The 17,222-nt window shown below is 36.8% G+C and overlaps 1 protein-coding gene across 3 annotated transcripts in view; it reads right to left on the reverse strand.

Moving 5' to 3' along the window:
• Positions 1-211: 211 nt before the first annotated feature.
• Positions 212-17,222, reverse strand: part of CNOT6L (CCR4-NOT transcription complex subunit 6 like) — a 69,127-nt gene continuing 52,116 nt past the window's right edge. For all 3 annotated transcript variants that reach the window (XM_037896732.2, XM_037896734.2, XM_037896733.2), the window contains exons 7-12: positions 15,722-15,879; positions 14,478-14,632; positions 13,151-13,302; positions 11,360-11,587; positions 10,321-10,523; positions 212-8,439 (exon numbers count right to left, since the gene is read on the reverse strand). In XM_037896732.2, the coding sequence (XP_037752660.1) occupies positions 8,227-8,439; positions 10,321-10,523; positions 11,360-11,587; positions 13,151-13,302; positions 14,478-14,632; positions 15,722-15,879 (1,109 nt within the window). In that variant the 3' untranslated portion in view covers positions 212-8,226. The remainder of the gene's footprint in view (positions 8,440-10,320; positions 10,524-11,359; positions 11,588-13,150; positions 13,303-14,477; positions 14,633-15,721; positions 15,880-17,222) is intronic.

Below are 17,222 nucleotides of genomic sequence, written 5' to 3' on the forward strand. Positions count from 1 at the left end.
CAGACTCAGTTATCTGGGCAGTCTCTCCTACCCACCCACAGCGTGACCAGAAGCGGCCACTTAATTGTAAACACCAAGATGTACAATTTGATGCAGAGCAGAAAGTAGCATCAGTAAGGGCCATGTGCCAACATCCAGCTCCTCGCCTCCCAACTACTTTTGTGATATATACAACAATGCTCAAGAGTAGAAACAAAGACAGGACAGAAAATGCAGTTGCAAAATGGCCGTTTATTGCCTACAGAGGGAAATAAAAGTACACAGGTGCAAAGAAACAAACAAGCAGATATTTAGCCCTATACACATCATGTGTGATCAGTACCCAATCTGTGTAATGGGAAAAAACAAAGGATTTTGTCATTTGATCTGACAATAATAGTTCAAGGTTTTCAGCACCTCCCTTCTGAGCTGCCATAAGATTAAAAAGGCAAGACCGCTTAGTACTGTTACTATCTTCATTTTGTATTGTTCACATTTTTTTTGGTAAAAGTAAAACCTCTATCTCTTGCATGTACATGTTGTACAGTATATATTGCGCAAAATACCTCAACTGAGCTGTGTAAGAGTTCCCACCTCATTGACTGGTAAACTAACAAACAAAACAAAGAGCTGGTGATTTCTGTCCGACAGTCTCATGATAAAAAGTAGAATTATGAATGACGTGGAATTCAATGGATTGGTTCAGTGAAGTCAGTTGAAGCTACAATTGCATGGCACTTCGTTTCTTTTAAAGAAAAACTTTATTTAAAATAAAAGATCATTTGCATTTTTAAAAATTACTTAAATTTGGAAAGAACGGATTGTTTTGGAGGAAGGCCAATCGTTCTGCAATTATTCTGTGGGAAAAGCTGAATAAGCTTTTTTGCTCAGGTCTAAAATCGACTGCTTTGCTTTTCAACCATTAGATGAAGATGTTTATACACCCTCATGGAGTTTCAATGAGACACCTGAACTGTATATGAAACAAGGCTTTCAGAATTTAAAGGTTAGAGGAGAATATTTTTCTTATGAAAATGTAATTGGCAGGATTCACAGTAAAGCAAATCTCCCTACAGATTCCCTCAGTTGGCACTTATTTATGATTATATGGTTAAGCAGGTTATATTTGAGGCAAGAGGCCCATTTAACCTATGGCTCTGTGTATTACCAGAAAGGAGAAAAACCAGAATCCAGTGGTGCATTTTTTGAAAACTTTTCCAGAATCCAAGAATTTTGCTGCATTAGGACAACTGTACAGAATCTCAAAAGTGCACTCCTAGAAGCTGGTGTTTTAAGAAATTTGCAGTTCAATGCAGACTGTGAGCCTGACCTGGTTCCCATTGCAGTCAAGGCGAAACTCAAATAAGACCTCAACAGGAGCAGGATTAGCACTTAATTCATTTTTCCTATGTGCAGTAATGGAGCTGTTCAAATGCAGAGCTGAGTCAGGAATCGGGAAAAGTTTGCTTCGTTCGAATTTTCATAAAATGGGAAAACTGTATTTTAACAGATTTGTACAGAAAAATTATAGCGCAGTTTCCGATTACCCAGACACAGTTGATGTACCTAGGAGCATTATACTCCCACTGTCTAGTTCATAAAAAAAGAAAAAGAAAAAAAGGAAAAAAGTAAAGCCTGGGCTCATATCACCACCGATCCAGTCAAACGTATGGGTTTAGTGAATTACAGGCAAAAAGTTTGATAACATGGTGCACACAACACTTTAATTGCTTGGAAAAACCATACTACACAATAATTAACAATGGAAAACAAAGCCAAAATAATATTAACAATGTCACTTGTAAAGAGAGCCACCATGATTCTTTATTTTAAAACAAAAACAAATACAGAGACAAATAAGAACTTGGTAAATGTCTTACTCTTGGAAACAGTTTAACAAAAGGATGAGACCAAGTAATACCAGAATCACTCCACCTCTCACTACTAAAACAGTGAAGGACTTTGCAAGCTAAACACACTGTACTATGCTGAAAAGAGTCATATCACTTGGCATGTTTTGCCATCAAAACTGTTCAAATACATTATATTAAAATACAAATTGTATTTCCCCAACTTCACTTATTTTAGAATCTACATCAAGAACAGGAGTCCCTGAAGTATTCTATCTTCCAGCCAAACAAATCCAGCCAAGTTTACTCTGTTTACCATGTTTTAAGATTAGCTAAGATGTTAGTCACTTTTCTAATCGCTTTCAAAGACAACCTCCTCAACTTTATCATTTTTTCTCCCGGTGATTTTAAAAGTAAATAAAGTCTGGTAAATATCAGTACAAAATGTCTTCACTACTACACAGGATAAAGATGCACCAGTTTAGAGTTCAGCATTTTAACCCCACCCCCACCCCCCAAATCAGTTATAACAGTGCTTGGGGTATATATGTAAAACTCATTTTAAAGTGTTTATATACTTATGAAAGTTATTTCTCTGCTGACACTTGGCATAAAGACTCAAGAAATGTTTTGGGTTTTTTAAAGCTGTTAATGTATAAAACTTATTTTATTTTTACAGTATTCTTGCAAAATATTTACAAATCTAACATGAAATGACTTTCACATTATGAATTTAGCAGGCCCAGACCTTAACAATGCACTTTTCGCTGTTGCCAGCGTTCAGCTAACTTATTCAGCTATTTTTAATAATCTCTTTAATGTCCCCCCTGTCAGGTACTAGCAAATTGAGTCATCTGTACAAGTAGTGGTGATTAAAGCTTCCCTCTGTTGCTCTGCCAAGACATCTCAATGCTGTTCTGGAGAGACCACCTCTACAGGAAAGAGGAAGTTGCATGTGTTCAACCAATGATATTTCAGACTGTCAATCCAGATGTTAAATTTTTAGCAAGGGTGGTGGTTTTATAACCTGGACAATTGCGGTAAAATCCTTCCCCTACTGCAGTCAATATCAAAACTCCCATTGTCTTCAGTGGGGCCAGCACTTCTCCCTTGGTGTCACTTCTCCTCCTAGCAGGCAACTCATTTGATGAATATTGTGTAAAAGCAATCACATCTGAAATGATAATACAGGTAAACAGCTCGCTATCCCATTACCAATCTCTCAAACTATGCTGTCCGGCTCCATGTTTTCAAAAGGACTGATTTTAGCTTAATGGCTTCCTACTGCAGACTGATAAAACAGATCAAGTACTTGATGGACCATTCAGGTTCCTAAGTGTATATTTACACAATACTATACACATATTGAGTCATTCATAAAATTCTAGGAGAGTTTTCGATTGTATTAAAACTTCAAAGGATCAAATCACAAAAAGAATACAGAGAGCACTGAAGCTCATAAGAGTAAGGCAATTTAAACTTTAACACAAGCAGGACACGTCACTTTCCTCGCTTAGTTATGCTTAGACATCTCATAACAGTGAGACATGCTCCAAGTACGTATGTTTCAATCTGTCCTCTCCCAATATAGAAGATGAAGTGTCATTCCAGAAGGTAATTTTAAAGTGTAACATTTGCTTGTTTTTGTGAAGCTAGATCTTTGTAAATAAAGAAGAATATCTACATGGCAGTACAAAATAACTGATACAAGATTAACCATGTAAATATGTACAATACTCAAGCCATTAAAAAAACATTTCTTATTTGAAGATTAATGACTACTACAACTTCCTTTTTAAATGGATATGAATTTCAGGCTATATCAAACTAATCCTTTGTGATATTTAAATAGCAATCTAATCAATATTGTTTGATAATTAGTATTAAAAAACCTCTTCCACTCCTAAATCTTGTATGCCAAGTATCTTGCCAAACCAAGTTTTGATGCCGAAAGCCAAGAATTATAATAGAAATGTTGTCACTTCAGTTGCTGGGTTTAAATCTGATCTTTGATATTAACTGCCCACACCTTCCTCTTCTCAGTTTAACAGATTATGGAAAGAGTATTACTAATGCACTAGTGATTTAGAAATCTTTGAACAGATGTAAATGCCCAAAGTTACCCACCATATTTTCCTCGTATATTTTGTGCTACCAAATCAGAGTAACCTTGAATTTAAACCAGCTTTTATAGCTGGTCTCCTCTCTATACTCCACACCTGCGATCCCCTCACCAAACTTAATCCCTGTGGAATCAAGTGATATGAGCCTTTAATATCATCTTTTAATTTACTCCCTTGTGATTTAGGTCAAAGTCTTCAGAAATAGGTGCTGAAAGTTAAGCTCCTAAAATCATGTTCAGACACCACAATGTAACGGGCCTGGATTTTCAGAAATTGTGAAGTAAATGGGAACTACAGGTGCTCAGCACCTTGGAAAAACAGGCCACTGTAATTCAGGCATCTGGTCGTGACCCTGGACAGAGGAGCTAACTCAAAAGCACCCAGGATGGGAGATTTTCCAGACTCTCTCAGCACTGGCCTGACTCTGTCCCCATTGAAGTCAATGGTGAAACCCTGGGAACAGAGTTAGGCCAACCCTGGGGTAGGTACTTTTGAAGATTTTAAGGGACTGAAGATTTTGGCTATGGTTTATAAACATAGGATAACAAGGAGTAGTCGGAACCAACAAGAAAAAGGGTTTTATATTTCTGCCGACTAGAAACAAGAGTGGCTTCAAACACATAGTAAGCTTACTGCTAAAATGAAGTATTTTCTTGATGAATGCTAGAAACAGAAAGAAAGGAAAAAAAGTTTTGAACAAGGCAAATGGGAAGAAAAGCTGGTCTCAGAACCCATTGTGCCATACCTGACTTCAACGTGTGGTACACAAAATGTTCACACTCCTTACATCAAAATAATGAAACAAAAATATTCAGCTACATTGTACAAAAATTTTTTATATACACACAAAACCCCATATCTAACAGATTTACCATATCGAATTTTAAAAAGTTGCCTGTAGAATGGTGTTCGGTTTTTTTCTCTGCTTCCTTTAGGCAGTGCTGTTGCTTAAAAGTTGACACCAGGCACAATATTTTTAAAACAAAACCAACTAAGCAAGGAGCAGTACATGAATTTGAACTTTTTTTCCCTGTGACCAGTCCTGAGGATGCTGCAGTGTTCCCAATGTTTAAAGCTATGAGACAAGCATCAGTGATGAAGAGAGAGAATAATTGTGTGTATTTTGTTGTCCATTTATCTATAGTGAAATTAGTGATACCACTTTCCCAAATTCCTCTCCCCTGCCTGCTCCCCCTCCCAAGACAAATACACACATACACACCTTATAGGTACTGAGTTTTCAGTTTTCACAATCAGAAGAACCACAACTGCAGAAAATATAGACTTTGCATGTGTAGGTTTTCGACTTAAAGCCATGAGTTTCCACTCTAGACACATATGGTAATGTATGTCGACTTCTGGATAATGCGCACCCGTGCTTTTTTTTTTACCTAAAGGTGGCATTAAACTTAAGTTTATCATTGACCGAGTTCCAGATTTTCTGTATTTTAAACAAAAACACTAAGGACAGCAGCATTTCTGATCACCTGAAATGGAAGCTCAATACAGATACTGCCCCTTCTGTTTAAAAAAAGAAAAGGGGGGGGGCCCCAAAAAAAGGCAATACAGCGGGAGGGTGGGGGGGAAGGAGAGAACCACACACATGAAATTTGGGTAAACATGTTCAGGTGTGTGGGCCAACAAAAACAAACAATACCCATTTCAACATAAAAGCTTTTGTGCAATGTCAATTACATTTTTTAACAAAATTACAGGATAACAGATATTTTGAAGAATGCATTTTGAAGCAGAGAAAACCCAATTAAACACCTTCCTGCAACAGAGTGCCTCAAATTAATTATGAATCAGAAGAAAATAAAACTTAAGCTGTTTCTGTTGCCCAATTTTTTTATTTTCCCCCAACACTACAAAAGATTGTGTTGCTTTTTTTAAATCGATTTATAAACAGGCTCCTCTGCAGTTCATATACAATCATAGGTGAACTTGAAATTCCATTTTATACAAACATCTCAAAAATATTGGGAGTGAAGTATGGTAGGAAATATTGCTCACATTGCTAGTTAACATGCGTGTATGAAAGGAGGAAAATGGTTTGTTAGTGCATATCTCCAGAGCAGAGAACCCATCCCTCCAAAAGAAAAACAAAAAAAGAATACAGTAGCTGATTACAAAAAGGTAATGTCCACAAAATTAAGTTTTTCATGCTATTCTACTTTCCAGTACTATACACTACTTACTTTTTCAATTTATATGCATGCCTAGGCCTTGAACACTTGAGGTATATAAAAAGAGATACCTGCACCTAGAGGGAAATCTTTAAAAGGGCTTTTTTTTTATTTTTTAATTTTTTTTTGGATTGATTGTTTGGTTGGGTTTTCTTGTGCTGCACAAAATTTTTTATTTTTATTAAATTTCACTCAACTACAATAACTTCCAATTTTATATTGGACGACGGATGATGCCTCCATTTCAAGGCACTTTTTTGAAAGGGAGTTGTGATTTCATTGAACCAACTGCTGCATCCCATCCCACCCCCGAACAAATACAGGGAACATTTTCTACTAGAGCCTAATTTTCTATGAATACAATAAAGAAGGAAATGTATAATTAAAGAATGGTGGAACAGGCTAAAGTATTAGTTTTGCAAGGCAGAAGATTGCTTCTTAGTATTTAAAACTAATTTAACAATTTAAATGTGACCGTTTTTAAATCTATGAATGAGACATAAATATAGGCTATTTATCTGTTTAAAAATTTCATTCACATACATGGAAAAATTCTTTTTTATTAAAAATATCACATTTTGAGACTAGAAACAGTAAAGTGCATGAAAAGTTTAAAATATAAATTCAAGAAAATCTTATAGCAGCAAAAAAGCAGAATAAAGAAAAACTTAAAAACACAGACACAACCTTTTCCTATTACGGTGCCATATATATATATTTTAAACATTAAGCAGCCAACCAATTTCTTTCAGAAAATTGCATTATGTTTACTGCCTTTTGAGGCACAACGTTTTGAACTGGCGCCCCCTAGCGTGCAAAAAGAAAGATTTCCAACACAGCTAAAGAGCGTTAACCGTTGGGAATGAACCAGCAGCTTTTTAATTCAACCTTGAAGGAAAACAGAAACAAAAGTATTAAAAGCATACGATGGCTATTTGGCAACTAGGGTCAGGAAAAATAATCCAAGGAATGATTATGGCTACCACTCTCTCCCCCACACAAAAAAGCACCTAGAGAGCTATCTAACCTTCACTTTGGAGATATAAGTAAGATCATTTCCAGAGGGTTTTTTTTTCCTGTACCCTTAGCTTAACCAGTACCTCCAATCCAAAGTTTATCATTTTTGCAATTTAACATTAGAAACAGGAAAGCTACAGATTGAGTTGGAACGTATTTGCTCTTCCAGAACTCACCAATAAGAAAACTTGCAGCTGAATTTTTAAGTGCAAGTTCTTAATTTTATGTTTCTAAATCTTGTTCCCATCACGGATTGTCAAAGTAGGGAGAGTTCTCTGTTAGACCTCTCAAAACAGCCCATCAGTTTAAATTCCTGAATTTTCTAACCAGAAAGAGCTCCAAGAACGTTACCACCATGTTGTCTGCCAACCAAGAGTTCTATGTGGCATTAAATGCTCAGGTCCAAATTCTCTCATGGCATAATTCCATTGTAGTCAATGGAGTTGCACCAGGAGATAATTTAGTCTTTCAATAAGTAAATGCAGCCCATTTTTGGTTTTCCAGTATCAGCTAGTGGGGGGGGACACGACTATACTGTTAATAATTTACAGTTAAATATTAAGTGCTTTGCTAACGTGCAAAATTAATATTGGATGCAGAATCCAGATCTCCATTTTGAGTTCAGTAAAATAGTATTTCTAATTATTCTCCCTTACAACTGAAACAGATTGAAGTGTTGTATTTATCAGTTCGTTTTTGTTTTTTTTTTAAAAAGGAGGAGGATTTGTTGTGCTGTGATTTGGAGGAAAGCATTAATTTTAAATAGATTATGATGCAAGTTTTGAATCTGATTTGCCCATTTTATAAACACAGCTTTCTAATGAAACAGTAAGCTTACCAGTTTAAAAATTAAATTAAAATCCTGGAAAGGGAATAATACTTTGGTTCCAGCCCTAGTGCCAAATGATACCAACATGCACCAAAATGTGCAAAATCTCATATCAAAACACACAATGAAAGGAGCTTGAAGAAGCAGCTTAAGGTTGGCCATACTTCACTCCTACATACTTTGATTTACAACTGTACAGGTCCATAACAACAGGTCCCAGCCCTCAAAGGGGCAGGGCTCCACTACCTCCTGTTAGGTAAGTGTACACCGTTGACAAGAGGCAGGAGCGGAGGATGGAGTTCGAGCTGTGTTAACAGTGAGAAGTGGTCTGAAGGGATGTGAGGGTGTGGACACCCAGTGATGTTGTTCTCAACCAGCCACTGAGGATCTAAAGGCCCCAGGACACCAAGCACGTTCATATGAGTGTTGGAATAGAAAATGTAGTCAATCACACCCTAAAGGGAGAGAGAAACATTCTGTTAAAACGAGGACAGGTCACAAGTGATAGTTTAACACTTTCCTAAGATATATTTGGCACAGTTGTACACACTTGCTAGCTCCCCCTCCTTGATGTTAAGAGCATGTTTTTTCAATTCACAGGATGTGCAAGGTGGCCAAATTAGTGCTGTCTTTCTAAATATCTTTACTTTATTTTAACTGTGCATTACCAGTCAATGAACATATTTTACATTTAATTTACTTTAAAATATATTATCTGTGCATAATTTTAGTATTTAAATAGTTCCTCACTGGACGTGAACAGACAAATTTCCCTTTTTGTGGCTGCTACTGTTCGGCTGGAGACAGTTTTCTGGCAGCTGCACACTTGGCTACATTTTCATGACTGTAACTTTGCAAAGTTATCGATAAGATGAAGTAACTCAATGTGAAGCTTTTTACACGTGTTTAGAATTTCCAGAATATCGCAAAATGGAGCAAACACTGACTAGACATCCTGTAGAACAGTTTTTCCTGTCCGTAATAAGGCATATTTTTGGGGAAAGCGTTTGGCATTCATTGTTCAGACATCATCACACCACCAGCTAATATGACCACCTTAACTCCTGCAGCCATGAGGTTGGCTCTAGAGGAAGTATTCCATCTTCCTCATCACAAAAACATGGAGCATAAGTTATAGTCAAATTCTTAGATGCCAACTCTGCATGTTAAGAAGCAATTTTTTCAATCCTCTAGAAACATACACTCCCTCCATCTTCTTTGTACTGTTTCTTAATGGAGATACCTCAACAGTTCACAAAAGAAGTCAATTCAAGTATTAAGAGCTGAGTCATCAAATAATCGTGACCACAATATAATTAAATTCAACAATCTAAGGGGAAGGAAGGTACCAAAAAGCAAACAAAACACAGTGACACTAAACTTTTGAAAAGAGAGAAGGCAATAAAATGAGGGAACTAGTCAAAAAAGCTGCAAAAATCAAAAGTAAAGAAAACAAAATCCTTAGATTTGTTCTGAATGTTACCTAAGGATAGAACAATCTCAAAAGGCACACACAGTGCTGAACAAGAAGAGAAGCAGAAAGGTGAGCGGTAAGCCAGTATGGCTCGATAGCAAGGTCCAAGAGATTATTCAAGACAAGTAGATGTCCTTCAAAATTTGGAAACCTACACCTAGTAAAGGATTAAAAGAAGCATAACTACAGTAGGCAAGAAGGAAATTCAGAGGGATTAGATGGAATTCAAAGACAAATAGTTAAAAGGTGTAACAAAAAATTCTCTAAAAATATCAGGAGCAGGAAGCCTGTGAAACAATCAATCAATCAAAGGTTGCTGGATCACCAGATTAGAGAGTGCAATTAAAGAAGATAAGGAAATCAGTGAGAAGCTAAAATGATTTTTTTCATACAACAAGAACAAGCAAACTTTCAATGAAATTAAAAAGTGGCAAATTCAAAGCCTCTAAAATAAAGTACTTTTTCACACAACATGTAATTATACTGTTAAACTAACTGCCCACAGAATGTCATTGAGGTCAGTAACTTGGCTTGATTCAGGAAAAGATTGGACATTTATATGGATAACAAGAACATCCAAAGTTATAATAGTTAATGCTAAAAAATAAATTCTGGAAGAGGTATTTAGACTCATCCTTCAGGGGTTAAGCCCACCTTTAAAATATTTTAGATCAGGATAACACCTAATGTTGGAGGGGCAAATTATCCCACATCTGCCTGCTACAAGGTTCCTACACCTTCCTCTGAAGCATCTAGTGCTGGCCACTCTCAGACAGGACAGAGGACTAGATGGACCTTGAGTCTGATAGAGCATGGCAATTCCCACAGTAAGAGAAATTAAATTCAGTAGATCATCCCTTACTTTGAAATCAAAGGTGTAATTGGTGTAAGGCATCAAGTTGTTTTCATAGGCGCTCTTGAGCTGGAAGCCATGCGTGATTCTTCCTTCAGAAGCCCCATTTTTTCCACTGCCGCTGAAGTTCATGAGACACTCATTGTAACGCAGCTCTTTGAAGTCCTTATGGTTGTCAGCTACTATGCCATTGCTTAAGTACTCCACAACACCTGTTTGCAAAACAATGATGCAATTAGTTGTTTTAATTAATTATTGAAATACAACATGTATCATATTTAAATACCTTAGGTTAAGAGCCATGTTGAAAGACCATGGTCTCCAAATAAGTGCATATATATCAGCCAGTTTTTTCTTTAAGTCTCCTTTAGTGAGGTCTGACTTCCTGAGTGCATCTATATAATGAAGGGGCTCACCACCATCTTTGACAGCATAAGCATTTCAAAACCCTGAGCACAGTAAGAATACTAACCGTACTGTGGCAGCCAGCACTAAGAGGAAGTTTTCTTGTATATTTCTCCTCGATTAGAGTTAAATATCAGAAGTACTACAGTATATCCATCTCAAGTTTCTGCCCTCATTTTATTTTGTCAGCTTTTCACCCAGAGTGCAATAAACCATGAACTCCGAATTCCTAAATATTACCACTCCTCAAGCTCTTAGTCCAAAACAGGCATACCACACTTCTGATACATAATAATTGTTACTACTGTATCAAACTTGAGTTGAAATATATCAACCCTAGATCTTTTTATGCTTTTTTTTATTATACTCAATATTTACCAAATCTTGCACATGACCAATACTTAAAGTGCTAACAACATACTGAAAGGTATTTGATATCTACTCAAATAGAGGAGTTATATTAACTGGTTTGGGAATTTTGAACCACAAATGGATTTTACTAAGAAAGCTTTCCACAATAATAATAATAATGGATATACTGGCATACCATGCAAATGTCGGCTGGAAAGTGGACTCAAATATTCTAATAAAAATCAAAAGTGAAAAAAGACAATAGTAAAAGTGATGAACCATTTCTAAATACCTGAATCGGGCAGTGAGTTAAGATCCGCACACAGCACCAGAGGGATAGAATTAGGATCTGCTGTTGGACTGCCAGGCCTGACGGAGGCTTTCTCAAGGACATTTTTCAGTTCTGAGACAAACATCATAGTCTGAATGAGTTTTACATCTGAGTATTCAGGGTCCCAATGCATGTGGGCATTTGCCACAATAAGCAACTGTTTGTCCACAGCATGAAGCGGCTTCATACCTGGATTAAAAGAAGTTTTTAATAAAAAGTCAATTAGGTGAATGTATTAAATTCCACCTCGTTACAGATGATAATGCAAAATTACTGCCACTCCTGTATCAGCTAGAAATGTAGATCAATTGAAAAGAAATACTCCTACTTTCACAACTGGAAAAAAAGGTACGTCTCACAACAAATTAAATAAAGCTCTATCCCACACTAACAATACATTTTGTTTCACATTAACTTTATTTGGTTACAAGTCTCATAATATGAACTTTTGAATATATGAGGCAAATGGTGACTGGAAAGACTATTAACTGTCTAATCTGAGAGAATTAGAACAACTCCTTCTAAGTGTACTAAAGAAAGGATATTAAATTGTCAACTATAATTCATGCTATATCTTCAAAACACTGGTACAATTATGTGAATTACTCACAGCACCAGATAAAAGCTCAAACAACAACAGTGACAAAATTACTTACCCATTTAGCAGTGCAATAAGCACTGCTGTGTTGTATACCACCACTTCAGCGAGAGCACAGACCGTCTTTGGAATACACTGCTTGGAAATTCTGCACCCTTGGCAACTCACCCATTGCTATCATCATAACTTGCGCCTCCCCCTCAACGGGATAATTTTTCAGGGTAACAGTAGGTCTGACAATTTATCAATCCCCAGCTACTAGAGGGGAACCACCTGAATTTTGGGTTCTCTTAATAGAATAAAATTAAAGCAGAGAAAGCCACCTGAAATTCCTCACCATTCAGTGTTTTAATATAGGAACGCAGAAGTTTTTCAGACTGGTTCTTACCTATTGGTATAGCAATTTGTTCGCTAAGAAAAGGCCAAGCTCTTGGTTAGGGTCTACTGCTGAAACAGTACAGCTAGGGCTTTTACTTTCCTAAGAACTGAGAGACTACAGACTAGATAGGAGATGAAGTTACAGAAAAAGACTCTTCCTGTATTGCAATTAGAGACTGTCTATTAATTTCAGGGCTATATAAAAAAGGCCACAAAATTGGAAGGTGACAAAAAAGAGTCATGTGATTCTTTGAATGACATTTGTGAGACATCACTAATTAATCATCCTTTATTAAAAAACTGTTTGATAGCCAGTTAGGAACATCAGCACTGCCACAGAGACGCCGTGAAGGATTAAATAAAGAGGAAAGAGACATCATTAACAGCTATTGGGAGAGAGAGAGGTCTGTACTCCTGTCTGGGAAAAAGTGAAGTAAAATCAACGTAGGAAAGACTGAGAGTCTTGAGTAGAATACTAAATGCCTGATGCTCCTCTTAAAACTTCTTGATATGAAACAGTGAAAATATATTTTTCAAAACAACTTGTGTCATACCTAATCTCAGAGTGACCAAGAAATTTTCCATTTTATAAGAGCTTTCATCAAAGTAATCTACTGAACAGTGCTCCCTTGCAAATGTTTGGCCAAGGGTCTTATATGCAGTAATATCTTACACAACTAGCCTACAGAGGAGCAATTCACTTAAAAAAAAAATATACATCTAAACAAATACTGCCCATTATCAATACATAGGATAGCAGTGGTGGTTATACTGACCTGCTCCAAATAATTCTTTGTGCACCTCTAACACCACAGCAACTCCAATGTTGTCCTTTGTCATCACTCGGTTTAACATAGCTTCTGAACCTTCAGAGTTCGCCATTGCCACCTGGTTAAACTCCACTGTGTGCTTCTGCACCAATGTAAATCTGAGTAAAGACAAAACACACAGCAACTTGTACAGCATTATCCATAAGTAGGCAGTTGCATTAAAAACATTTTAAAGTTTACCATAAACATCCAATTTATTATTCTCTGTATAGTTCCCAAAGCCGCCAAATGAGGGGCCTATTGTCACTCACTCTCAGACACTCTAAAAGGCTGTCCTGCCCCTAAACGCACACAACCTAAAAAAGACCAGGGAAAATGAAGGATGGATAAGGTAAAATATATGCAATCTATTTTCAGAGGTTTGGTTTGTTTTAACTATAGCAAGGAAAGTTGGCTACACGTAGGGTCAGATAGACAATTATATGATGTCTCGGATTTCTTATAGGTGTCATGGTAAAGATGAGTGTTGAGGTTTGTTCTTAGTGTCTCTGTGCATCCATCTCTAACAGACAACCCTTATCCAAAACTACCTGAGCCATTCCAAACATGGAACATTTCAACCCAAAAAGACAAACTTTTTTTTTTTTTTTTTTTTTTAAAGGTATGAATTGTAGTTACAATGGAAGCATCACATAACCTTAAATTACGGCAGGTTATAGCCACCAACACACTATAAATCAGGGAGAATAAAGTCTCACTGATGCAAGATGTGCAAAATCTCATGAATCATTTGCCAAAAGAGGAAAAGGATTATGTGTAGCGCTGCTTTCCCCACCCGACCTACAGTTTCTGGTATTTACAGCACAAAACTATAGCTCTCTTCACAAAACAGAGATTACAAAAGAGTACCCACTTTATAGTCAGAATACAGACGGTGGGCCTATGCCTGCAACAAACCTCTAGATGTAAAACTATACAGGCAAAGACAGAGATTATGCAGATGTTAGAAATTTAGTATCAATACAGTGAAGCTATTCCATTAATTCAGTTCATATCCCTTTCTTGGAGGGGAATATTTTGTGTATAATCTGAAAGGTACCATTGTAAGTACACCACTAACAGAAGCACAGTTCTGTAGTCTGACAATGAAAGAAATGTACTTCACATTAATTTCAATTTTTAGCTTTAAAGCATACTAATTTGGTTGCCACCCATTGCAGCAAACTGATAGTTTCATTAATTTTTTTTCAGACCTAAGGAAAAATGTTTCCAGTGGCTGCAGTTTGTTTCTTTACATTCATAAAAAAAGAAGGTCTCTGAAGCTGCCCCTTACTTTTCAGTTTTGAAGAATATTGCACAGCCGTCCACATGCTTTCTCTCCTGCTCAGACATGATTTTGGCACGTGACTTTGGAGAAAAAAATCCATCATACCCACGCTCTTTTAATGCTGGCAGAAAGAGGGTGAAGTATTGCTCTGTTTCCACTTCCTGGAATTGAATACAGTTAACATGACAAAGAAGAAGAAAATTAGTGACGGGTTAGTAAAATAAGTAAATGCTCCCACCACTCTATGTACACAACCAATACAAGCATATGTTGCCAAATAACTTATTGCCCAAACCATACATTTATGTTGCTTACACAGAACATTTTAGACTAGTTCTCTGATGTATGATAAATAGATTGGGATTCCTGGACATCAAAATTAAAAGGAAGTTTTAAGAAGGAAAAGTGGCAGGTGTATTTTGAGAAGTTGTCCTGAACATCAACAGGAAACCACACCAGTTATTTTTGACAGCTAAAAAGTGGATTCTCTCCTAGGTTAAAAAGTCTTATTATGCAGAAGCCATTAGTGTTTGGCTTGGTGAGCTCTCTTTTACTGAAGGGTTCTCCCCATTCTAGAAAAATGTAATTTCTTGGAGACCAAACACCACTACTACTCAGCTTGTGTCAGCTTTTTAATTCAAGCGGCTATTCTCTTCTTCCTGTGTGATGGTTTTTATTCTTATAATACACTGTATCTTGTTTAAAAACAAAAACCAGATAATCTTTAAAGCCAGCACCACTTAACTGTACTCAATGCTTAGGATAAACTCCTATCAACATGATAGCAACCTAATATGTCCCAATTCAGCAAATCACGGCTTAACTTTTAAGCGTGTGCGTAGTCCTCTTTGATTTCAACTGGACTGCTCACATGCTTGAAGTTAAGCATATACACAAGTGCTACGCTGGATAGGAGTCACAGCAGGGGATTGGAGGAAACAGCTTTTTGGTTAAAATACAATTTCTTCTTTTACTCAGTAAAGCCTGTTGATGTATAACAACCCAAGTAGTAAAATATTTAGGAGCCTTATAGATAATAAGTAGAAATTCTAATGCAAGATATGTATTAGTTTAGCTAGTTTTCTATCATTTTAAAATGACAACAAGGTAACTATGCACACATTCTGTAACGACCACTTTGAGGTTCACATTAACAGTTAGGATAAAAAGCTTTGAACAGAATATTGGCTCAAAAGGTATTCTTCTGTTTTCAGATAAAAGCCAAAAAAGTGTTGTTTTGTTACTGTTACCTGAAGACTAATGATATCTGCATCCCAGTTCACGATTTCTTCCATGATTCCCTTTTTTCTATACTCCCAATTTAATGCCCAGGACGGGCAGTAGCCATATAGCTGCCGGGTGGCATATTTATCACATAACACATTGTAACACATCACTGTGAATGAAGCTAGAAGGAAACATACGGGGGATTACTTATGAATATAGATAAAACATAGTATCTTTTCTTAAGATACCTATTATTGTATGTTACATCCCCTATGTTGGGGAGTAAGTCAATATCTAAATAAGAGCACTGGGTTTTCCCCCCCTAAGAGTTTAATTAACTGGAGTCATAGAATCAACAACTGGCATACAAGGCTAAACTCTGGGAAAAACCTCTCACTTGCATGTGCAAAATATGCATCTGTTTGTGCAAAAGGTAATTGTTCACAGAGTTCTTAGTTGCTTAGCCTAAGTTTGCACTATTATCCATTTTGGGCATACTGAAGCCTGGAAACAACTACTGTTAAAATAAAGTACAGTGGTCAGTGCATACATGCATCTCCCACTGACATCAATGGGAATTGCAAACAAAACAGATACGTCAATCAGGTCCCTATTTTAGGGTTTGTTTTGCACTTTTGTGACTCAGCACGAATCCGGAGGAGCCAATGGGTCTCTACAGGATTTTTGTTTGGGAAAAGCAAGGAATATAGCAGAAATAATTGCTAACTGAGCCGAGAGCTAATATCTATTGCTTTAGCTACTTTAAGGAGGCAGGAGATTAATTTAAAAACAAACAAAAGGTTAAACAGCACAGGAAGTTGATGTATGCATGCCCAGCAGAAGGCTAAGTATAGCAGAAATGTCATGAATAACCTTTTTGGACAAAACACTGACAATGTTCTATCCATAGTACGGAGAATTACAACTATAAACCTGTTAAAAAAAGAAACCTTAACAGAGTCACTGGCAGCCTTAATTATTCGCTCCACTAATGGCATAGTTGCGATACCGTGCATCTGAAGCCCCCACATTCTCTGAAGACCCTATCGTGTTATCACTAAAGTAATGCATTTCGGTTTGAACAGAAAGAAGTATTCGTGTTCTAAAACAAGCAATTTTATTAACAAGAAAAAAAGAAGGAGAGAGAGGAACTTGTACTGGGCCAAGGAAAGCCGTTCCATTTTTAAATTTTTTTTTTCTTTAAGTGGATGTTTGCAGTTCAGTACAAACAGCAGCAGAGGGCACCAAACTAACTTCAGTACCAGGCATTCCTGTGCTTCTCCTATTGCAGATGAACCCAAGGGAGCAGAGAGAAGGAAAGGGAAAAAAACACACACGCAGATCCAAGGGCTTCTGGAACTACATTTAGTTGCAGTCTAGAGGCATTGCCTGTGGTTATTTGTGTGCAGTTATTTTATGATTTTCGCTATTTCTCTGAAATGGCCATTAAAGTTTCCTTGGTTTAAGTCAAACTGAGTTTGGTATCTGCCTTATCAGGGCAGTCACCGGCTGTACACCTAGGAC

Source organism: Chelonia mydas, chromosome 4 (genome assembly GCF_015237465.2).
Source record: "Chelonia mydas isolate rCheMyd1 chromosome 4, rCheMyd1.pri.v2, whole genome shotgun sequence".
Classification (NCBI taxonomy): domain Eukaryota; kingdom Metazoa; phylum Chordata; order Testudines; family Cheloniidae; genus Chelonia; species Chelonia mydas.